Raw genomic sequence first — 23,773 nt, forward strand, 5'->3', positions numbered from 1 at the left:
AATAAATCCTTTCATCCAAAAAAACACTTCTTCCAAACTTCAGTTCGTGTACAGATTAGCAAAGCTGCAAACACACCTTCAATTTCACAAGTCACTTTATTTTGTTGTGGGTTTGTGGGTGTTTTTTTGTCTAACCTATTACAAAGTTAATACACTTCTTTTTGCCACATTACATTTGTCATTCCAGTTAACAAAAAAACCTCCATGTCCACTAACATTTCAAGGTCTTTGTTTTAGCCTGAAATCTGAAGACAGGTTGTCAGATGATTTTTTGCAAAGTCATTTTGGCCAGTGTCTCCTGAGATGTTCCTTTAACTGTGGGATAGTGGACAGCTGCTGTTTGCAGCGATGGCACCTGAGGGGCAACGTGAGAAGTTCGGAGACATGATCTTTCACCATCACTTTTCCCTTGCTTCTTACCATTTCTATCACATCTGAAAAAAAGTACAAGATGAGAGGTATTGGGACCATGTAGCATCATGAAACACATGACACTGCAGAAACTCTGCACGCTGCTTCGTATATACAGCATGTCATCACTGCATTCTAATTCAAAGCAGTCACAAAACTCAGTTGACTTTTACTTAGTGCTATTCTCCAATATCTGAAATTACATAAAACCTTCCACTTACTACAATAGAATTTACAGCTTACACATTTGTTTGGAAAAAAAGCCCAAAGCCAGAACCCACGAGCAGGATTATGTTATGAAATGTAATCTTTTCAAATCATTACCTTCAGAGTTTAAGAAGTAGTCTGTAGTAAAAGAGTTCCAGTGCTTTTTGGTTTTCAGGGCCGGAGAATCAAAATCCTGGCTGATTACGTGCAAATGTAGCTGACTGAAATATATTAGGTAGGTAAGAGAGAAGAACAATGTTAATGCTTGAGGTTCTTTTGCAGTAGCATCAGTTGCAGACATGGTTCAGCAGAGTCGGACTGCCAGCCTTATGGGTCAGTCCTACCACGTCTGACCCGCAGTCCTGCGACAGAAGAAACCCAGTCTGTTTGGGAAGCCCTGTCTCATGCCAAGCGTTTCACTTAAACAGTCAAGGTCACTACTCTACACTACTCACTATTCCTGCTAGTTTCCAAAAAGGCAGAGGCAGTGGTTTTAATGAACCAAAGGTTTAAACTTCACAGAGTACGTGAATGGGACTTGACCAGTGACTTAAAGCTTCATCCAAGAACTGGAGAACACCTTAGGAACACTGACTGCAATACCCACAGGCATTTGGACGCTGCAAAATCTTGGCTTACTTACACACATGTCTCAAGTCCTTGCTCAGTATCAGGCAGGACCTGATGGGCTTAAGAGTCTGTCTCTGATGCCAGATCGGTGCCCCAGGAGGGGGAAGGCCCTAGCTCCTGGCCTTCGGCAGCATCATCTCTTTCGCTGGGACTGGACCACAAGTGTTCTGTAGCCCCAGCTGCAGAGCTCTGCTAGGGGAACCCAACAGGCATCTCCCATCGGACCCATCGGCACGTACGCAGCAGTGTGTACGCAAGTGAACCCAAAGCACTTGGATACCAAAATTTCTGGTAGCGTTCAGGAGTATTAGTTGTTCTTTAGCAATGCCAGGTCACATTACAGGTTTGGAAGAACACAGTCTCCACCTGATGACCCATCTAGGTCTTACCTCATACTGGGGATAGCATGGTAACCCAGTCTGAACTCCAGACTCTCTCTGTCAGGGCACTGTTCAGTCATTTTTTGCCCAACTGCGTGCATGTGTTCCAGGAGTTCAAGATGGTCCCTGGTGAGTGACTTCAGGCTTGAAATGGGGTCCCATGGTAAGACAAGCCAGTGGTAACGTGCTTTAGGATATTTATCCTTGATGACTACAGTCTTTTCATCTTTGTAAACCTTGCAAAACAAATAACTAGATTATTTACTGATTGAAAGTTAAATATTTTATTCCTATAAACACTGTATTTAGTGTATTTTGAGATGTTAACCACATACGTATCCCATTGTGGTTGCAGAAGTCTCTGAATACACATATCTGGAAAAAAGCCAGGAAAGATTACTAGACAGGGAGAAATATCAAGCAGCAGAGCATTGCACTCAAAGGAGGACTTTTGCTGGAACAAAGTTGGTCCAGGATATGCATCCTCTTCCATACCACACACCAGGCAGCTACAGAGAGATGCTCCAGCATCCCTCTTCATATACTTTAAGGAAAAAGCTTTCTATTCTTATACAGCAATAAGTTAACCATTGCTACAGGTGGATATGAACTCTCTTGAAAATCACCTGGACTCAGATACCCGTGAAGTCTAGAGACTGCTTCCATCCGGCTACATTCAAGCTTTGCAGTCACTGAAACAAAATCACAGTACTGTGCTCAATATAGAGCATGTAGGAATGCACTGGACCGCCTCCTCCTTCGCAGATTTCTGGAGTGAAACACCAGTCTTCTGAAACACCAGTCTCAGAAGCGCTACAAATAGCATGCTCAGTGCTGCAGACTGCTGCCGGCATTACAAAGACAAAAACATTCAAGTCTGAGCTATTTCAGCTCATGCTACCCCAGTGCTACTTCGTAAGATCACTCACAAAAAGGAGAACAGACTCCTGCCTATCGCGCCCTTTTTCCCTCATTTTTATTTTTTTTTGTCTTCTGCAACAATTTGATGCAGCTGATGCAGAGAAACAGTAGCAAAGCATGTGGAGAACAGGGGAGACAACCCGTCCCAGGCAATAGAAATCGGTCCAGTTATGAAGCAGAAACTGTGTGCTGTGTCTCTGGTCTCTTAGCAGCACATCTGTTGGAGAGAGATGGATGATGTCTTTGTCATCTTTGCTAATTATTCTCATGTGTTTATACACAGAGCTGATCAGTCTTGCTCTACAGGAAGGAAGATTAAAATTTTATCAGCATGCAAATCATACGACTGATTCAGCAGCAAGACTGGTTGACGCTGTCGTATTGTTATATACACACATTACTGTCTGCATATGCACCCAGTGGGAATGGCATCATGATCAAGTGTTTTCAGTAGAAAGACATATTGCCATTTATTTAATATTTTATTAAAATGCAAAGATAGGAGTTCTGTTGTTTGTGTATTTAGTTCAGAACCACAACCAATAAAGCTAACACTGAGTCACAAAGTTTGTTCTAATCATTTGTGTTCCAACATTCAAAGAAAAGTTTTAAAACCAGCTTATTTTTTGGGTCAAGAAAGCAGTGTCTCGGTAAGTGCTATATGAAATTGTGCTTAAGGGGTGAAGATTAAGCTTCATGCTTAAAAAGAAAGCAAATACTTTCAATAGCTTTATTCAACAGCTTATTCAATAGTTTTATCATTCCCCATAGAAAGACTCATTTGAAACTGCTGGCATTTCCAGGAGAATGGGCATCCAGTTCTCCTGCAACTCTACGCAGTTCAACACTTTAAACTTCAATTATTAATAAATAAATTAAAAAAAAAAACATCAATCAAGAAATAGGAACCTTCTCATTAGTTATCAAGGAAACTATTTTTAGCCTGAAGGTGATCACCACCTGAAAGGGCCCAGTGAGGCTACGGAATCTTCACCATTGGAGATCATGTCAACTCAAATGGACAAAGGCTGGGTCAATCACACCATGTGCAAGTGGTCAGACTGGGTGACCTCCAAAAATCTTTTCCAACTGAAATTACTCAGTGATTTCAAGAGCCAAGTATCACAGGTGTCTGTGATATCCGTCCCCTGAACACATACTCTTGCTGAGAAGTACCAAGGGAAAAACACATCTCTAATGTTAAGATGGACATGTAGCACCCAGCTGGCCAAAACCCAAGCTAAATGTACCCAAGCTTCAGGCCTTACTCTGCCAGACAGTGGAATATTGATGGAGAGCATTCTCCCTATTTTTAGAGTTGAGCTAAAAAGCTTATTTTTGAGAAAGAGTTGTCTGTATGTTTGCCATAACCTGAAAATAAAATGAAAGTAGTTTCTATACGTGGATAGGGAAGACTCGCTCAGAGCTCTCTCAGAATACAATAACAAGAAAGTATGTATACACTGCAGCCATAAAGGACATTTGTCAGATTTCTGCGTCTTGATTCTGACTTCCCCAAAAGCAGGCAGCAGACAACGAAAAAAGAGCTCAAGGAAAACCATTATGCAGCCACAGGGAAGCAGAGGGCGGGAGGTCCATCCGCAGAAGGCTAAAAGAAACCACCCAAAAAATTCCTGCTGGCACAAAGAAACAGGGTGGAGGAGGAGGAGGAGCCAGGGGTCACATCCTGTCAGCAGGCACAGAGGTGCTGAAGTTAAGAATTTGCTGGAAACCAGGAAACTGCGCCATGCTGCTGACAAACAGGAACCTCCATTTTTCCTGGGGGTTTCCCTGAGGAAACAAAGCAACTGCACTGCTTGCCTGCTCTCACAACAACCTACTTGAAATTTGTTGGCCAAATCTGAGAGTGTAGAGAGCTCAAAGATAATTAAGATAATGACATTCTGCAAAATAGTAGAGACTGGCAAATTAATGCTGATACAGAGAGAGATGCAAGTACAACTCAGCCCTTACAGTACTCCAATGGTTAATCAGACCATTAAAGTAAACTGCAGAAGAAAGAAATAAATTAGACAGGAACTACTGTAAAGTACAAGACTGCAGCTCTCACCTGCATTTTTGGATCTTGCATGGAGCTCTTTAGACCCTGACTCCAGTGTCCTAAATGTTCCTAAAGCACAGAAGAAAAAAAATAATTTTGTAAGAGAATTAAGAATCCAAGTATATGTTTTAAAGCATTCAGTTAAGTACTTTAATACTTTCATACTTTCAGCTGAATGACAGCTGAATTATTTCCTTTCTATAAATGCCAACACACCTGCTCTAACTGCCCCCACAAAGCTACTTTTGAAAACTTTTAAGAAGATACTGTTAAGATTCAAAGTTTAGTCCTTCAAATGTTGGAAATTTAACAACAGAGAGCTCTGTTTGAATTTAATAATTTGCACGCACGTGCTATAGCACAGTCCTTGATTACTATTGATGACAGATTACTTTACTAAAAGACCCTCTGCTTAATGGATCACAAGGGCCAAAGGAAGTATAAGGATCTCCATTAACAGTCCTACCACATGCTGCTCTGCACAGAACAAAGAAGTGGTTGCGGTGTGTGGCCTTACTCTTAGGTGTACTTATTTTTTGATGTAGTGCAAGGAGCTGCTTGTACAGAAAACAAGAAAGGAACAGGAAGATCAAGCCAGCACCAGCAGATGTCTCATAACTTGATCTCTGAACACCTAATAGAAGGTGCCTTGAGTGCACTTTTTTCAAAATAGATATTGTTTTATCTGTTCAGATCATTTTACAGGCATTCTCAATCATGATCTTCATCATATTCCTATAGGGAAAGTTGTTGAAACATTATTATAGTGCTGACAAGAAACAGCGTGAATCAGCTTGTCTCCCTGCTCATACCATGACAAATCTTGCCCTAATACAACTACCCTGAGTTCAAAAGTGAAATAAATGGTCAACCCCCTACAATCTGGGACTGAAATTTTGTCCTGAGGGGTTTAATTTCTGTGCCTTCTCCTCCAGCAACTGCACTGTTATAATTCCAGATGCACGAAGTAGTCTTTTATTTTGTCCACGTCAGCAGGGCTAAAAATTCCCTTTCAAAAGATTTTGCCTGGTAACATTCATTAATGTAAACATGGCTCTACCTCAAGGAGTGACCACAGCAGGAAAGAAAAAAAAAGGCAATTAAAAGAAAAATAATAAGAGAGAGGGTCAAGTTGTTCTGTTCTTTGTGCATAACCTTTTAGATAACCACTGCTCTATTTGTAACACAGCAGATTACATCTCAAGAGCTCGTACAGTATCCTTGTGTGACTCCAGCTAAACTGAGCTCACGTGGACTGTCCTTCTAGCAGAAACTGCAACAGGAAGCAGAGATTAAATCTTCACTCACTACAAGCAAGCCCCTTCACACACACTGACCATCCAGCTCAGGTTATAATAGGACCCAGGTAACTTTCTCAGGACCTGGGTGATGTCAAGAGCAGAGTCTTTGCCTCAGAGCAGGTCAGCTCACACGATCTGAGGATCTGTGTTCACCTGAGATGCTTCCCCAACAGTAGTACCCACAAAAGTACAAGACCAAAGCCCTGATGGAAGAGTCAACGCCAGGAGAAAGAGCACAAGTACTAATATCAATACACTTGCCTTTTTGCTTGAAGTTCCTCCGTGTGGAGATATGCTGATATTGCTTAGCTTGGGATTTGCAGAACTGCCTTGTCTATCTGCCACCTCCATCTTCATTGTTTTCCTGGGCACAAGCTCTACATCGTCATTCTCACTGGAGTCCTCACATGGCGTCTTGTTGGTTTGTATCTTCTCTTCTGCTTCTGTAACAGTTTTCCCCAACTCTTCAGCAAATTGCACCGTGTAGGGGTAAAGTTTATTCACAACATGCAGAACTTGGCCTGGCTTCATTTTCACCTCTTCACCTTTGCCAATATTCACAAGATCAACACTAGTTGGGTTGACTCCTATCTTTGGTAGGGAGAAAAAGGAAAAAAAATAGCAAACTATGTTGTAACTGGAACTGCCAACTACTGCTCCGTTGTCCTGGACTATACTGTGCACTTTGTATTCACTGCATCCCCACACCGACCCACTCTAGAGGACCAGGGAAGTCCAATGCTGAAGACACCTCTGAGGCCCAGTCTTCCAATCACAGCTGTCAGCACACAACCCTAAGGGGCACGGTGTCACAGGGACCCGACAGTTCTGTAGCAGCTGTCTACAGAGTTACAGCTAGACCTACGCCACACTTTGCTCAAAAAAATTAACAACCTATTAAACAACTGTTAAAATAATCACAGCCTTAGTAAGAATTATTTCTGAACCCCCTGAAATTATTTCAGTACAGTCATATTCAGAAAGTTTTCTGTTTTCAAATTATTTTTACTTTTTCTTTCCTCTTCTTTTTACTACATTTTGTTTTCTGGTTCTGCCAAATGCTGCCCCATCAACACATTTGCCTTCAAATACATAAGCACACTCTTCTGGCTCATTTCAAAAGAGAATGGAGTTCAGGCTCACAACTGCTGGCTAACCAGCCACAGCCCACTGCTAATACTCCCTCCAGTGTAGGGAAAAAAAAAAAAAAAAAAAAAAAAAAAAATCAGGAAAAAAGTCTCTCTGAGCCCCCAGAGGAGTCCACTACTCTGGCCACTGATCCACAGGATCAGCTCCTTGTTCCTTTTTTTTTTTTTTCTTTCCCAAGCCAAATGTGATAAACCTTCTCCAACCCATGGAAGACCATGTTCAAATATGGTGACAACACTTACCTGTTGCTTCAAGAAAGGCTAAACCTCTCAACCTCTCCATCCACCTCAGCTTGTGCAAAGTATATACCAGCCTATCTGTATTTTAATACTCTTATTTTCATTTTGCACCTTACACTTTCACAAAAACAAATTTTTACCTGCCTCTCTCATGGCATCAGTTTACAGCTTTATGCAGCTCTAAAATAATTTTCCCCTCGAACAAGAGTTTTAAAGACTGAGAAGTTACCTGAAGTTTAGCTGATAATTGAAAAGCAATATATTTTCCTCTGTCTCAGGCATAACTGGTAACACAAAGTTACCTGTGGTGTGGGCAACCCACAGTGACTGCTTCAGAGACAGATTTTGCCTGATCGTGAGGGTGACCCTAGAGAAATTAGGAGTCTTCGACTTCGGCAAAATGCTTTTCGTTAATGTTTATGCATGAAACAAGCTTTAGGAAACCAGATCTTCCCTATGACTGATAAACTCGGTCACAGAATGTTTCTTCAGCTTTGTCACTGCGATACCTGCCTGCTTCACAAGATGGTACTGTGCCTCTCATCACTTGGTATTCACTGTGATGAAGCACCTGCCTAATTCCAGCCAGTATCTCTTCCGTCTACAGTTCCACGGTTTCACTCAGGTCAAGTACACTTCACATCTCCTGGGCCAACACACTATCAAAAAACTGATCGCTGGAACTCCGTGCTACATACAATTCACCTGGGAAGCAGCTCTAGAGCAGGCAGTGAAAACATGCTAGCACCCACCGCCAGAAAATATTCCCAGCCCTGAGGTTCCAGTAACAGTATTCAAATTGTGGCTAAGGCTGACTTCTGTGAAAAACTGATCTTTGCTGGATTCACCAGATACTGGTGGGGTCCCTGTGCTTACTGAGCTCTGGAGGTGTTTTGATGGAAGACTTTGCTCCTCAGTAGGCACAACACATTGATGTGTTGTCCACACATGCTGATACTGCAGGCGCACATACATGCCCCAGCACTGGAAGCCAGAGAATTTTCCCTTCATATTGTCTCAGGGATATTGGTTCTCCTAAGTATGAGAGAGTAGGCCTACATCCATCCAGTTTGAAACATGAGAATGCCTTCAGTGCTGTCTCACATCCCATCCCTTCACAGAGGTGACCTCTGGCTGTATCAGCCATCAAAACAGAAACCTTCCACAACTGCCCAGTCCTATTAACACAAGAACCAATTTGACCTCAAATGAAGGGCTGCCTCAGCTTTAGAAGTTTAAGGCTCAGGAAGCAGATCAGCAAGTTTAGGGGAAGAACTCCAGAATCTCCCAAATGTACCCCCTGGAAGAACAGGTTGAAGATTCACAGCAGCATTCCCTGATGCTACCAGTCTGGCTGTCTGAGACTGGAGCCTATCTGGAAGGTATAGTGTGGTCTTTCCATTGAGGTACCTACAAAAAAAAAGACAGAACCCTTCCAAGAACCGCTCACTATGCTGTCCTTGGTCATAAAACAGCTTCAGGCCCTTGAGATGTGGTGAACAGAATCATCACTTGTGGCATTTGTGGAGTTTAAGCACTACAACCACCCCATTAAGTATCAGAAATATTTAAAAACATACCTGCTTAACTGTGACATACCCCTTGTTACAGTCTGCTTTTAACTGAACTGTAAAGAAAGAACAAAGCATCACAAAACAGTGTAAATGCAAAGGCCAGAACTCTGCTAAACCACCCCTTGTAGAAAACACTCATGTATTTTAACATCTTCTGCCTTCTGAAACTGATCGCTGCGAACGTAGGCAAAGAATACTTCTGCCTCATCCTGCTTCAAGGCCCACAGGCAAAACAAAACTAACCCATACACTGAGTCACACCTGAGTATTTCAAATCATGGATCAGCAGAATTACTGCAGAATAAAGGTGAAATCTGTGGAAGTTTTCTACATGTTTTTGCTATTCTTACCATCCCTCTGTGACAACAAGGCACGGAGCAGGACTGTGTCCAGAAGGAAGAAACGTAGGGCAGGGAAGATGTGAAGGGGAGTATTTTATAAATCACGGGTATGTTTATATATTCTCCTAGCGCATCTATAAAATAACAAGTCATACTGAAAATCAGCTGGTGGAAGACAAGGGACATGAAGTGCCACTCATAAAGCAAGAGTGCAGACAGTGGAAAATGACTGCAGGCCTGGGGACTCAATGTTAAGGTTCAATGCCTTAGTTTATGAAGCTGAACTTCCTGTTATTAGGTGTCTCCTCTGATCTGTTAGGACCCAGAGATCTTCATAAGTGCTTATAAGCTTGATGACTTAAGAATTAGGCAATACTATGAACCATGCAGAGAAAGGTGACCATAAGCCAGTGACTGCAGAAGTAAGCCTAAGGAAAGCCTGCTTAGACTTCAAGCAAAACCCATGATTTCCCATTTAGACCCTGCTCGAAGCAGGCTTAAGAATTAGGCCAAAGCATTGGTCCATTAGCTTCACTGTAATTTAGCTAAAGAGAAGAATGATTTTACTGATGAATGTGAGTGCTGTACTGGTATCTCACACTCTTCACAAGGTTGGTTGCTGTTGCATGTAGAAAGCAGGACTTGAGCTAAACCTTACCTTGCTGCCGTGAACACTTCTTATCTGTTATCCCAGTCTCTGGGCCACGCCCAATTACCACTGCTTCCAAGTGTGGCAGTTTCATTCGCTGACTGCATTTCTCTTTCCCCACAAGCCAGCACACACGCATCACTGTCCTATAGAGCAAAACAAACGGCATGTTACTAACACGCAGCTTCCCGATGGGTCACCTTCCTGTGCAGTGGGGTCCAGGAATTATGCTGCCATCTCATTCCTTAGCTGAGTCACTTCTGCCAACTGGGTTTGTGTTCCTCAAATTCAAGGCAACACACAGCATTAACACTAGCATAATCTAAGAGCAAGCTGCTGTCAAAAGGGCAATCCTATTTTCTTTCCTTCTACATGACTACACATTCTCACATCCACAGATCACATACAGAAAAAATCAATTAGATGGACAGTTCCATCTGACAGAAAAGCAGCCCCACAAAAGAAGCAATCAGAGTATATCTGAGAGATTAACTTACCAAAATAAAGTGGCAGAACACAGACAGGGCGAGACAGGGAGGTTCATGCAGCAACAGTCTGCAGATAGAGCATGCTATGAAACTGGACCCTCAAGTTTGGAATCACAGAATCGTAGAATTGTCTAGGTTGGAAGTGACCTTTGACATCCATCACATCCAACCATCAACCTAACACTGACAAAACCATCACTAAACCATGTCCCTAAGCAGCACATCTACCCGTCTTTTAAATACCTCCAGGGATAACGAGTCCACCTCCTCTCTGCACAGCCTCTTTAAGTGTTTGATAACCCTTTCAGTGTAGAAATTTTTACTAATGTCCAATCTAAACCTCTGCTGGCACAACTTGAGGCCATTTCCTCTTGTCCTATCGCTTGTTACTTAGGAGAAGAGACCGACCCCTATCTCACTACAACTTCCTTTCACGTAGTTGTAGAGAGCAGTGTGCACCAATTTGACCCTGAACAGCAAAGATCTTGCACCCCCACACCCCTGCCCGGTGTTTGGTGCTAAGCACTCCTCCTCCCAACTCTGTAGTGAGCTTATCCTAGTGGAAAGCAACCCTCCGTCCCCACTACACCACCAGCACTGTCACACACTCCAAAATGTGGGACGTGGGGTTGGCCTGCTGGCCAGGACGGGCCCCCTTCACCTCTCACTACACAACCCGCCTCGGGGAGCCGCCTTTACTCTCGGTGCACCAAGTACCTGGGCGGGGGTCTGCCACACAGTAACGGCCGCCGCAGACGCCAGGCAGCGCCCCGGGCCCACCCCTGCCGCAGCTGCCGCCACCGCCGCTGTTACCGGCCCACCGCGCCTCAGGCCGTCAGGGGAGCCGGGCCCCGTCCCCATGGCAACGCCGCGCCCCGCCCTCACCGCGCCGCAGCCAATTGGCTGCCGCAGCGTGGCCCCCACGTGACCAGAAAGCCGGCGCCCCGAGCCCGCGCGCCCTGCGGCTGGGCGCATGCGCGGTGGCGTGGCGCGGAGGCCGCCATCAAGCCTGCGCGATAACGCCCCCTCCCCCCCCACCCTCCTCCCGGCGGCGCTAGCCCCGCGGGCGGCGGAAAAGCGGCGGATGAGCCGCGGTGGCATACCCGCCCGCGGCTCGGTATCTCCCCGCAAGGAACGGTGCCGGCGGTACGGCCTGCTTGGTACGCCCGCCCAGGGCCCGGCGCATGCGCAGTGCGGCGCGCGGCCCGTGCACGCCGGGAGCGGCGGTGGCGGCAGCGGGCGAGCTGGGCCGTGGAAGGGCGGCGGTGATTGGCCGGCCGCCTTCCGCCTCCCACCCCTATTGGCCGCCCGCCCTCCAGAGCGCGGCGGCTGGCGGGGGTGTGGGGGCGGGACTTCCGGGGCGGGGCGGTGCCGGCTCAAAAGCGCCCGGATGCGGGACCGGCTCGGAACTTTCCAGAAAAGTCGGGATCGGTGCAGGGTGAGGAGCCGCCGCGGGGTGCGGGACCGCCCGCTGCTCAGGGGCCGCCCTCCGCCATGGTGAAGGAAACTACCTACTACGATGTGCTGGGCGTGAAGCCTAACGCCTCCGCTGAGGAGCTGAAGAAGGCCTACCGAAAGCTGGCCCTGAAGTACCACCCCGACAAGAACCCCAATGAGGGCGAGAAGGTCAGCGGCGGGGCCGGGACGGGGCGGCGGGGGTCGGCTGCCCCGCGGGGGTGCCGAGGTGGAGGGCGAGGGGAGCGGTGGGGCAAGGTTTGGCGGGCCGGGGACGGGGGGTCGGCGGGAGGCCGTTGGGGGTTCCCCGTGCCGGGTGTCTGAGGCACGGTGTATGTCTCTCGCAGTTTAAGCAGATTTCCCAAGCTTATGAAGTACTGTCGGACCCGAAGAAGAGGGATCTCTATGACAAAGGAGGCGAGCAGGCCATCAAAGAGGGTGGCTCCGGTGGTGGCTTCGGGTCGCCCATGGATATATTCGATATGTTCTTTGGCGGCGGTGGGAGGATGCAGAGAGAGAGACGAGGTAACGTGCCATCTTCCGCCACTTTCCCGGACTTTACAGCATGGTCGCTGGGCTAGACGGGATCAGAGTCCCTGAGGAGAATGTTGTAGATGCAAGACTTTAAATAGCGTTAAAATTAAGTTACGGACCTGATCTTAAAGTCAGAGAAAGCATTGTCCCTAGCCCATTGCACCGGAAACAGCGGGGGGGGCACTTGGTTCATGCGCTGGTAGTTTGGTCTCTTGTGCATTGTCTCATGTTAATAACTAACCAGATTTCGTGTTTGGAAAGCCTTCAGCTGAGCGTTAAGTCCAGCAGCTAATAGGCTGAATAGGAAATGGAATGGTACCATACCTTAAAATGATGTTTTTAACTGAGCTATCATAAGCGTATTTGGTTTTTCATTGCAAGTAACTGTATCTAAATAAGATAGACAAATCAAATTCAGCCTGTGAAACCTTTTTGTTTTTCTGTGCTGTTCAGGGGAATTGAGTTGAAGCTGCAGTAAAACACCGCTCAGAAATTAAAGTCCAGTTTAACCCCACTGGGAAAGACTCTACTGTTAATTGAACTGGTTAAGAGTAGTGCTGACCACATCACTTCTTAGTGTAGACCTGGTGGCAGAGGGAAGAAAAAAGGGTTTGTATCAAAATGTTACAGTATTGTATTCCTAGTAAGCCAGAACTTGGTATCTTTCACAAAACTAAGCCTGTATAAGCTAAAGTTCTAATTAGTTCCTGAGCATAAAAATATAAGTACTCAATTCAGTTTCCAGAAGGTCCCCTGGTGAGAGGAAGAAAGTACTTTACTGACTCTATGCAGCGTCTCCCACTTCCTTATATATGACACATGTTAAAACTAAAGTTCTGCATTATAAAACTTAAATGTCTAAAGTTCTACATGTTTTGTGTTATTGGTTGTGCTTTCACAGAAGAGTCTCTGACTTATGCTAACAGGGAAGCATTACTGACAAACCAATTAGAATTGTTACCTAATTTGACATCAGGTATGAAGGGACTATTGACTAATACCATCAAACCAAGATAAAACTATATCAAAACAAAATGTTAAAGCTCACAGACTTGGTTTATCGTGACTTGAGCGTAATGACATGGGAAGTTTACTGTTACTTGGAGACCGCACTTTCAAACTTGAGTAAATATCCATTTTCTTTTGCAGGCAAAAATGTGGTCCATCAGTTGTCAGTAAGTTTAGAAGATATGTACAATGGTGCAACGAGGAAGCTTGCACTGCAGAAGAACGTTATCTGTGACAAATGTGAAGGTAACCATGAAACTGAAACTGAATGCAAGTTGCTTTTAAAGGCATTGGGGGTTTTTTTCTGGTAGTGTGTAATCATCCGCCCTCAATTTTCATTCTCAGGTCGTGGTGGTAAGAAAGGTGCAGTAGAGTGCTGTCCTAATTGCAGAGGAACAGGCATGCAGATCAGAATTCACCAGATTGGGCCGGGAATGGTGCAACAAATCCAGTCTGTGTGTATGGAGTGTCAGGGGCATGGGGAGCGTATCAGCCCCAAGGACCGGTGTAAGAGCTGCACTGGCAGAAAAATTGTTAGAGAAAAGAAGATATTAGAAGTTCACATTGACAAAGGTAAGGTGGCTTATTAAGATGAAGTATTGAACTTGGCTGTACTGACTAATTTTGATTCAATAAAACAGAAGCTTTAGCAAATGCATGAAGTTGTTTCGCTAAGTAGCACTGCTGAATACATACGCAATAAAATTGCCTGTTGCTGCCTTTAAAAAGTAGGAGACTTGTTTTTAGGGAGGGTTGATTACTTCTGTGTTCGCATCTAATACCTGTGCACAGAACAAAGAATGAATTCTGAACCTTGCAGTATTTCAAGTGGTGAACTATTTCTGAGCAACCTCATAAGCATAAGTCTTGGTCAGGTAGCTGCAGCAATTAAAATAAAACTCATCACTTGTTGGCTTAGTCTGCCCAATGAGTTTTCCCTGCTTGTAGGGAAACCCTGCAGACTCCGATCACTTCTACTGTGTTTCAGTGTGAAGGGGAACCAGGTCTGCTATAGTAATAGGGTGCAGAGACAGTGCTAAGCCTCTCATGCTTAGAACTCTGTTTGCTATGCAACCCTGACAGTGCTGCGTGGTGCAGGTATTCTCTGCCTGGCAAAATGCAACTCGATAAACAAACCCTTACAGTGATGGGAGAACTCAACAGCGTTGAGTGACAAATACATTTCTGTTGGGGAGGCTGCTTAAAAGCTGGTGGTAGAAGTCCCTGGAGTAGTGCACGGCTTGTAAGACAGAGCAAACTGACAAGTACATGGCTTCTACAGACCTGTGCCTGATTATCATCTGCAGCTGTTGTATGTGTAAACACTTTATGAAATGCCTGAATTTGTTTTTGACAGGGAAAATCCTACAGTAACATTAAATATGAGGGCTAGTAGGGATATATCACTGACATTTTAGATGGGGAGATCACTGAGTTTCTTTTCCCTTCCTTATAGAAAAACAGACTGTAAGCTAGCATGAGGTAGCTAGAATTTATGGTAGAGAGACTTTGTGTGGGTGAAATCGTTTTTTTTATGTGATGGTTACAGTCCTAGGGAGAGTGCTTCTTGCACTCAGCAGGCACTGAGATCATGTTTCACAAGTAGCTCTGCCACATATATTTATAAAACTGAAGAGGCTCATTGGTCACTTGCCCTCAAAATGTATTTTATATGCAATGTTTCTGTCTTCTTTTTAGTACTCGTGCATGTAATGAAAGCTGTTTTGATAACGTTTCCCTGAAGGACTTTATCCTGGCAGATGGCTGTTTGCAGTACAATTAAGCTTAATGATCTTGAGACATAGTTCAGGTTAGCACCACTAAAATTTGTGGAACATGTGAGTGGATTAAAAAAAATTATGAATGCTTCAAGGGAAGATCTGATGTTAAAGATCCAGAGATCTGCTACCATCTTGTGCCTATAAAAATATTTCTTACTGCTGCCTTCTCACTTAAAAAAATGAAAAATGTTTGCTTTTTTGTTTTCTGCAATAGGAATGAAGGATGGTCAGAAAATAACATTCCATGGTGAAGGGGACCAAGAGCCAGGACTGGAGCCAGGGGACATTATTATTGTCTTGGATCAAAAAGACCACTCTGTATTTACAAGGTAAAACTCTGGCAGTCTTTTTTGTGAATTCCCGAGATGCTTGTCCACATGCTTCCGTGGTTACCACTCACATTTTATCTACTGGAAATACCAGTAGATGGATCATGTGGCTAGAACTCACGTGTGAGTTTGGGTGGCTAAAGGAGCACTGAGGTGTACAGGAATCCTGGTACAACTAGTCTCAGCCACTTGTGTTCTAGTAGCACGTGATATTCTTATGTGAGCTTTGACAGTGGAAGGGTAAGGCAAACCAAACCAGTTACAGTTATTAAGAGTTTACAAATCTTGACTTTTAAGAACTCTTAAAATACTGAGATTTTGTTTAACAGATGTGACTGTTTGTGATTGCTTCCTTGCTCTTTCTAGGTTAGCATTCCATCACTCGCTTCATAAAATTACCATTTAGTGTAGGCAGCTGTTCATTGCCCACTTGGCTTCAAGGCACAGAAAACCTGTAGTGTGTTCACTTTTGCTCAGGGATCTTATTTATGACAAACTTACTGAATATAGCATGCACCCTTCTGACCAGAGGTCGTTTCCCCCACTTCATTTCCTGCCTGAGTGCACTGGACAGGGTAATCAGTCCTATCTGTTCTTTCTTATGAAAGCAAAAGTGACTCAAGCAGTATTGACCATGTCTCAAGGATTTCATGTTACTGGACAGTACCGCTTGGTGTTGCAAGCCTCCTTGTTTCAGGTTACTGTTTGTGGAATGAGTCTGTCCAGTACATTTTGGTCAGTTAAAAGCAACACTTGTCATGTCGCAGAAATGTGTTGCACTTGGCATCTCACTGCTTCTGTTCAGAGCAGTAACAAGGGAATCAATGGATTTAGAGACACCGACCACTGACATTGTGCTTGTAAAAAGGAATGGTGAGTCAAAGGTTCTTCGGAAACCTGCAGCTGGTCTGCCTGACTGTACTGTATATTGCTGACCTCTGGATGTTGGTGCCAGAACTCTATGCCAAAGAACACTGAGCTCACAGGTTAAGAATCAATTCTGTTTGCTTTGGATAAGCATACTCAGCTGATTTTTCTTAACTTCCAGTGAAACCAGATACTGAATCAGCTCAGCTGTGCCAAAGGGGCGGTCTGGGCCAAACTGTTTGCATGGTTACTTGGGATTTGAAGTCACAACTCTGATGGCTTATTTTTGGCGAGCTTTCTGCCTGCTGCCTTCAGTTCTAGTGTCCTTAGATAACCCTTGATATTACTGGTCTTGTGGGGTTATGCTGAGGTCATGCTGCTTCTGGAACAAATGGAATGTTCCCCCTCTCCCGTCAGCATCTAAATTTAACTTTTGAGGCAGGACTCCTTCCAGAGACCTTTAAAACAGGGTGAGTGAAATAACTAAGTTCTTTGAATAGGCTGGAGGATTTTGTAGCCATTGAACATGCAGTGCATGCAGACATCGCTAGCACTGCTATACTGAAGTCAGAATAGGCAATTAAAACAATTACATTGTTTCGTCCACATACTTCTTGGTGCTTTTGAGAAGTTACTTTCATCATAACCTAGAGTGGCCATCAGCTGTTCGAACTTCCCTATTACCGGATCTTCAGAAAACCAGTGTAAGAGAATAATGTAGAGCTAACTGATGCACTTGAGAAAGTCCTAATCTACACAAAGGAAGGGAATAATTGTTCCAGTGACAATGTTGAGGAGGCTGAGAGAATTTTTCCCTAGGATCGGGAAGGAGTGGTAAAGTGAAACTGGATGCAAGTGAGCCTTGCTGCATTTATTTTTGCTGTATTTATTTCTTTTCAATAAACACTTCTACACTTTGGACAGCTAGACTTGATAATGACTCAGCATGGGTATCATACCTGTAATTGCTAGCTTGAGGTGCTGCATCAATACTCAGTATTCTTTATTTAATAGCCCGGACTTCTACTAAAATTGCAGCTTTATTGTCCTTGCCAAGTTAAATACTGAAGCTGCATATGATCCTTTTACTGCATCTCCCTCTCTGACTGGTTTTGATTGGTTCTGCCTTAGACGAGATGAAGACCTTCTTATGGCGATGGATATTCAACTGGTTGAAGCACTATGTGGCTTTCAAAAGCCTATCACAACGCTGGATAATAGAACTATTATTATTACCTCCCATCCTGGTAAGTGTTGGTTTGCTTTCTGCTAAAAGTCCAAGCATACAGTGAATTTAAGCTGGAAGTTTAAAGGAACACAAACATCCCATCTTGATGTACAAGGGATGTATGCTAGTATCAAGCTTCTTTTCCTAGTCTTTGCAGTACAGATCTTTAAACAAAAAAGGATTTTTGGATAGCAGTCAGCAGTAACTTTCTCTTTGCGTGATATAGTAACAGACCTTACCTCATGGACATACTTGTATCCTGAGGATGCCTCATGAGAATTGAAGGCCGTGGGTCTCTGAAAACCACTTTTTCAGCCTTGGAACTGCTGGAGCACTTAATAAATTTGTAAGTATGCTTCCTTTGGGAAGCATAACAAGGTTACAAGAATGTAATGTAGAGTTCAACCTGCTTTCCTTCTCAGAAGTTACCAGGCAGTAAGTCCCTATTAGACTACTACATCTTGGTGTAGCTGTCTAACAACAATGTAGAAGGTTACATAAATATTGAAGGGATTAAAACTAAAGCTGCTTCTGCTGCCTGCAGGGATCCCTTCTTTTTTTGGTCTTTGTTTTTTTTTTTTAGGCCAAGTTGTCAAGCATGGGGCTATTAAGTGTGTGTTGAATGAAGGTATGCCAATTTATCGCAGACCGTATGAAAAAGGACGTCTGATCATAGAATTCAGGGTAAGTGGATCAACTTACTTCCATGGCACAGTTCAGCATTGAACATCCCCCCAGAATTTAACCTCTAAGTATTAGTTCAATCAAGAAGAGATACCAATTATTACATGTCCTGGTTTGGTGTTTGTTTTTGCCAATGGTGAAAACATGTAATCCATCAAACAGAATTACAGTTCTGAACAAAGAGAAAACTTCTAGAATGCTCTGTGCTAAAAGTTCCTTAAGTATCAGAAGAATTTCTTCACATACCTTATGAATTTCCATTTGCCTGGCATGTTCTTTAGTTTCTATCATCCTGTAGAGAGGACAAATTAGTAACTTCGCCTGTGCTGGAGCAAAGGAGTAGGCTGGAAAATGCTGATTTCGTCTCTGGAGAGAAGCTAATGCAGGGAGCTGTGGCAGCAGGCTGTCTGTTGCCATTTTACAGGAGATTCAACCATATCTCTAATGTTGGTATATCCTGTACTTTACTTCTAGGGTGATTCCAGAGAGTAGCCTGAGACAAAAGAAATGTCGTGTAAGACTTGGTTAAGTTGCCAGAGTTAGAAGCTAACTTCTTGCAGGCATTAAAAATAGCCCTAGTGACTTAGATATTTTTTTTTAAGCACTGGCTTTAAGTCACCTGTGATGATAAAGCTGACTTTGACAGGTATTTTACCTGTAGTGGGATGGGAAAAGTCCAATTCAGGCAGATTTGAGTAACTCCAGTTCTTGATTTCAGGTGAACTTCCCAGAGAGCGGTTTCCTCTCCTCAGATAAGCTGTCTTTACTTGAAAAACTGCTACCTACAAGGCAGGAAATAGAAGAAACTGAGGAAATGGAGCAAGTGGATTTAGTGGACTTTGATCCCTCTCAAAAAAGAAAACACCACTATAACGGAGAAGTCTATGAAGATGATGAGCATCACCCTAGAGGTGGTGTTCAATGTCAGACATCGTAAATGGGCCAGTGAATAACTTGTGATGCTTTTTTTGTATGCATTAGTGGATGAGTGAAGGACTACAAGCAGTTCACCCTCACTTCTTGCTATTTGTTGTTTTATCCAGCCATAGTTGTTTCTAAAAGCATAAATAAACTAAGTAATTAAACTGACTTTGCAATTTGTATACAGCTCCAGGATGCAAGCTCAAATGAAGTTGATTGCACTTCACCCCTGCCTTTTGGTCAAGAAAACTCCCTTACCTGCTTGTCTTCTATTCCAAGCCTTGTAATTCCTGTATGTGTGCAGTTGCCCAGGCTTAAACTAAGATTCTGTGGTGGTCTTTTTAGGAATTATAGATCTTATACTCTGTTAATAAAATATGCACAAGTACTTATAATTCATGGTAAGATATAGTTAAGTTTTGTACCAGTTAGGATAACATGTTAATGTTTTGGGCTTGTACTGGTTTTTTTTAAATAGGGACTGACTCTAACACAACCACATAATATGTGAAGCCGACAAGGATGTGGTCAATCTTCACAGGCCCATTAAAGCCATACGATCCACAGGCTCCCTGAAGCTACGGCACTTAAGGTCAAACAGTCCCTTCCTCTGCCAGCTTTGGTCCTGACCCTGGAGCTAGATGTGAAGCTTGCTTTCGTTCATCGCTGCCTACCGTGTGGCTGCTGTCCTGCACCATACTGTCTATAGAGCCAGTGGTTGCTTGGCTGCTGCAGGAGCTTCCTTCACTACTGTGCATGAGTAGAAACCTCCAGGCTTTATCAGCACACATGCAGTTGGGAATCTGTCAGCCTGCTGGCATGTGAAGCTTGACTTCCACCTTTATTACTGAAATCAGATACCCCTTGGTGGTGTGTCGTGGAAAGCAGTACCAGCCCTCTTGGTGGGCATATGTGAACCTGCAGAGGAGAGAAACTGACTGTCAGTGAAGACAACCAACCGACGCATCTAGGATGTTCTGAAATTAATGTATTGTGTGCATTATTTTAAGCTGACTCTTGAAAATTCTGTATGAATGTTCTAATTATTGTAGATGAAGCATTTCCAATATAATTACAAAATTGTTCATTGCCTCTTTTCTTAGACCAGATGTTGGTTTAAAGACACCACCCCCTTCTTTTTAGACAGCTATTCACAGAAAAATCTAAGAAAAAAACTTCTTTCAGAAAATATGCTGAGGAGACAGGTCCAGATTTAACCTCTAGTGTGGTAGTTTAGTCTTGTACCATCTGGCTTGGGACGGAGCTTATGCATTTCATACCGCTTTGAAGCAAAAGCGTCACGCAGAGAACTTGGTTTTTCTTCCTGGAAATAGCTGCTACATGACAGTACGTGTGTTGTAACTCAATTATCTGGGAACTGTTAGTCTTGGAAAACATCTCTGACTTGTGTTAGGGGTTTCATTTTATAAAGACAGCTGGTACCACAGGTTTTGTACCTCAAATGTAGTTCCTTTTCAGGTACCTACGGAATAGCGATCCCTGACGTGTTTCACCTATGGTGGTGGGTTTTTTCTTTGTCTCAGCAGGAATAAAATCCTGTAGGCAAAATGTCTTTCCAAATTCTACTTGAATGAGCTCATCAGCGAGCTGTGCAAATGTGACCAGCAGGAGCCTTTGCTCTATCAGTAGCACAGTTTGACTCAGTCAAGGGGAGGAACGGACAGTATTCCTGCCTCTGGCTGGGGCTGAGACTCCTGCACAACTGTCCTGAGGCTAAAGAACACTAAAATACACTACTTGTTCTCAGTTCAGCAAACACCCTCATTTCTTTTTTTTTCTTGTTTTTCCTGAACCACTGGATCAAAACAGATCAGGCAAACCAAGCTCAGCGCAGTGTCTTGGGGATGACAACAGGACATTTGGCTTCGGAGATGACTATTAAATAAAAAAAAATATTCCATAGCCTTTTTTTCCCCAGGAACTCTACTTTTTCTTTCACCACACCCATAGCTGCGTCAGGACAGCTGAGGTAATGCTTCTGTTCTTGTTCTTGACTTGCTCTCGAGACCACGGTGGCCAATTCTGCTTCATGCTTCATGATGCCACAGCGGGCCAGGTCTGAGCTTCCAGGAGGGTGGCTGAGGAGAAGCCTCCAGAAGCCTTGGCAGAGCAGCACAGGGAAAGATGCTACTACTAATGCAGGAAGGGCGGCAGAAACACCACCAGCTGAGCATTCTGCTTTGAGAGGAGCTACCGACTGACATAAAAGCTGTGTCCCAAAGAAGTCCGCTGGCAGCAGTAGAGTAAGGCTTCAGCAAAAAGCACTAACAAATGAAGGCAAGAGCCAGCAAGACGGAGGACCCAGCCTTTAGACCTTCAAGCAGGATATCGAGTATGATGTATGGCCTCTTCCAAGCTTCTTAGTTCTCCCCTGGTATTCTGGGTGTCATACAGCTACAGCAGGCGGCAAAACATGTTCTTTGCCACTGAAAAATTAGAAAGGACAATTTTTTCTGACTTCTTGTTGCTCTATGTGGGACAGTTTCCCATTTCGGGGAATGAACTGAAAATGGATGGCTGTAGAAATTGAGGATACAGTAGCACAAAGTAGCTGCTTCCATAACTACCAGTGTAGTAATGCTGATGTTTGCAATTGCTTCCTGTGTTTCAGTTTCAACAACACCAAATTCATACCATCAAGCTTATAGTCTAGTCTATTACAATGATTCTTTCCACGGTGCACCAGGCATCTAGGATTTGGTTTTTCCCCAGAAACCTGGCAGCTCTGCTATTCCACAGGTTTGCTGTGAAACTGAGAACGCCCACTGCAGACTCATTTAAGAGCCTGCTCTCATTTTGCTTCTGCCTGTAAGACTTCAGGGTCCTACCTGTCCTCCCCGCGCTTTGTCTACTGCTACCCAGCAGCAGTGCAAGAAGATTCCTCAGCCCTGGGGAGTAAACTCAATGATCCCAACTCTGCTTTGAACTTACAGTGTGATGCAAGGTCAACCGAGACAGCAACTTGTCCTATGACTTTGTCATTAGCAACTTCGTCTGGGAAGACATGTTCCTGCTTCCATTTGTGGTTGACTGGGGCTCAAAGCATTAGCAAGGCACACTGAGAGAAACAAGATTTGATTTAAGCCATCCTTTTCCAAAACCACAGATAAAGAAATGCCAGGTTCCGTGTTTTCTTAGGAGGTAAGATGAGCACTATTATAGTGCCCAAAGAATGTGAGGACTTCAACCACCCTGATACCTGTTAGCAGGACAACACAGCAGGACATAATCAATCCAGGAGGTTCCTGGAGTGCATCGGTGAGAACTTCCTGGCCCAAGTGACAGAGAAGCAAATGAGGAGAGGTACTCTGATGGACCTCATACTCTCCAACAAGGGGCTTCTTTGGACCTTGAAGGTCAAAAGCAGCCTTGGCTGCAGTGACCATGAGATGGCGGAGTTCAGGATCCTGAGAGGAAGGAGGACAGTAAAAAGCAAGCTCTCAAGCCTGGACTTCATGAGAGCAGAATTTGGCCTCTTCAGAGGTCCACTTGGAAGTGTCCCATGGGATATGGCTCTGGAGGGTAGAGGTGCCCCAAAAAAGCTCAATTCAAGACTCACCTCCTCCAGGCTCAAGAGCAGTACATCCCAGCGAATAGTAAGAAGCTGGGCAAATGCCAGGGGGTCTGTGTGGATAAATGAGGAACTCCTGGCTGAACTTAAACACAAAATGGAAGGTTACACAGAGGATGTAACCAAGGATGGGTAAGTTGGAAGAAACACAAACACGTTGTCCAAGCATCCAGGGATGAAGTTGAGCTAAAGGTCAGCTGCAGTTGAATCTGGTCAAGGATGTCAGACAACAAGGCCTTCTATAAGTACGTAGGTGGGAAAGCCTAGGGAAAATGTTGGCCCATTGCCAAATGAGATGGAGCAGTTGGTTACACGTGGAAAAGGTTGAGGTACTGAATGCCACCTTTGCCTCAGTCTTACTAGCAACGCCAGCCTTCAGGAATCCCAGGTCCCAGAGACCAATGGGAAAGCCTGGAGCAAGGAGGATGTACCTTTGGTGGAAGAGGATCAGGTCAAGGAAGACTTAAGCAAACTGGATGTACTTAAGTCCATGGGCCCTGGTGGGATGCACCCATGAGTGCTGTGGGAGCTGGCAGGTGTCGTTGTGAGACAGCTCCCAATAATCTTTGATTAGTTATGGCGACTGGGGAAGTGCCTCAAGGCTGGTGTCTGTCTTCAAGAAGGTCAAGCAGCTGTATCCAGGGAACTAAAGGCCCGTCAGCCTCACCTTGATCCCTGGGAACGTGATGGAGCCGCTAATCCTGGAAAACATTTCCAGGCACATCAACAACAAGAAAACTATCAGTAGTAGTCAGCATGGCTTCACCAAGGGGAAGTCATGATTGACAACTTGATAAACTTTTTATGATGAAATGACTGGCCTGGTACTTGAGGGGAGAACAGTGGGTACTGTCTACCTGGACTTCAGTAAGGACTTTGACACTGTGTCTCATAAGATCCCCACAGAGAAGCTGTTGATGTGTGGGAGGAGCAGTGAGGTGGACTGAAAGCTGGACAAATGGCCAGGCCCAGACAGTGGTGATTGGTGGAACAAAGTCTAGTTGGAGGCCAGTGACTAGCAG

General features: G+C 44.3%; 2 protein-coding genes across 5 annotated transcripts; one reads left to right on the forward strand and one right to left on the reverse strand.

Annotated features, from left to right (window-relative positions):
• Positions 1–77: 77 nt before the first annotated feature.
• APTX (aprataxin) lies at positions 78–11,673 on the reverse strand. 4 transcript variants are annotated; one of them, XM_063321505.1, is made up of 9 exons: positions 11,070–11,289; positions 10,362–10,419; positions 9,874–10,010; positions 8,881–8,927; positions 6,174–6,503; positions 4,621–4,680; positions 1,638–1,864; positions 736–839; positions 78–434 (listed from the first exon to the last, which is right to left on the reverse strand). In XM_063321505.1, the coding sequence occupies exons 2-9, from the start codon at positions 10,406–10,408 to the stop codon at positions 280–282; spliced, it is 1,107 nt and encodes a 368-aa protein (XP_063177575.1). In that variant the 5' UTR covers positions 10,409–10,419; positions 11,070–11,289; the 3' UTR covers positions 78–279. The 4 variants fall into 4 exon arrangements, with proteins under 4 accessions (XP_063177575.1, XP_063177574.1, XP_063177576.1 ...); XM_063321504.1 differs by lacking the exons at positions 10,362–10,419; positions 11,070–11,289 and adding an exon at positions 11,456–11,673; XM_063321506.1 differs by lacking the exon at positions 10,362–10,419 and having other exon boundaries at positions 11,070–11,288.
• A 40-nt stretch (positions 11,674–11,713) lies between these two features.
• Positions 11,714–20,244, forward strand: DNAJA1 (DnaJ heat shock protein family (Hsp40) member A1). The gene is made up of 8 exons (XM_063321503.1): positions 11,714–11,978; positions 12,155–12,332; positions 13,491–13,595; positions 13,695–13,922; positions 15,345–15,459; positions 17,458–17,573; positions 18,138–18,238; positions 18,957–20,244. Exons 1-8 carry the CDS (start codon positions 11,847–11,849, stop codon positions 19,173–19,175), a joined length of 1,194 nt encoding a protein of 397 aa, XP_063177573.1. The 5' UTR covers positions 11,714–11,846; the 3' UTR covers positions 19,176–20,244.
• The last annotated feature ends 3,529 nt before the right edge of the window (positions 20,245–23,773 follow it).

The sequence above is a fragment of the Chroicocephalus ridibundus genome, chromosome Z, assembly GCF_963924245.1.
Source record: "Chroicocephalus ridibundus chromosome Z, bChrRid1.1, whole genome shotgun sequence".
Lineage (NCBI taxonomy): Eukaryota > Metazoa > Chordata > Aves > Charadriiformes > Laridae > Chroicocephalus > Chroicocephalus ridibundus.

Excerpts from the sequence above, each read along its gene's own strand:
- APTX (XM_063321504.1), bottom strand. The coding sequence starts at position 11,538 with ATGCGCCGGGCCCTGGGCGGGCGTACCAAGCAGGCCGTACCGCCGGCA. Across the intron at positions 10,011-11,455 it reads AGATACCGAGCCGCGGGCGG|GACAGTGATGCGTGTGTGCT; the intron begins GTATGCCACCGC and ends TTTGCTCTATAG. Across the intron at positions 840-1,637 it reads CATGCTATCCCCAGTATGAG|TCAGCTACATTTGCACGTAA; the intron begins GTAAGACCTAGA and ends AATATATTTCAG.
- DNAJA1 (XM_063321503.1), top strand. The coding sequence starts at position 11,847 with ATGGTGAAGGAAACTACCTACTACGATGTGCTGGGCGTGAAGCCTAAC. Across the intron at positions 12,333-13,490 it reads GATGCAGAGAGAGAGACGAG|GCAAAAATGTGGTCCATCAG; the intron begins GTAACGTGCCAT and ends TTTCTTTTGCAG. Across the intron at positions 13,596-13,694 it reads TATCTGTGACAAATGTGAAG|GTCGTGGTGGTAAGAAAGGT; the intron begins GTAACCATGAAA and ends TTTCATTCTCAG.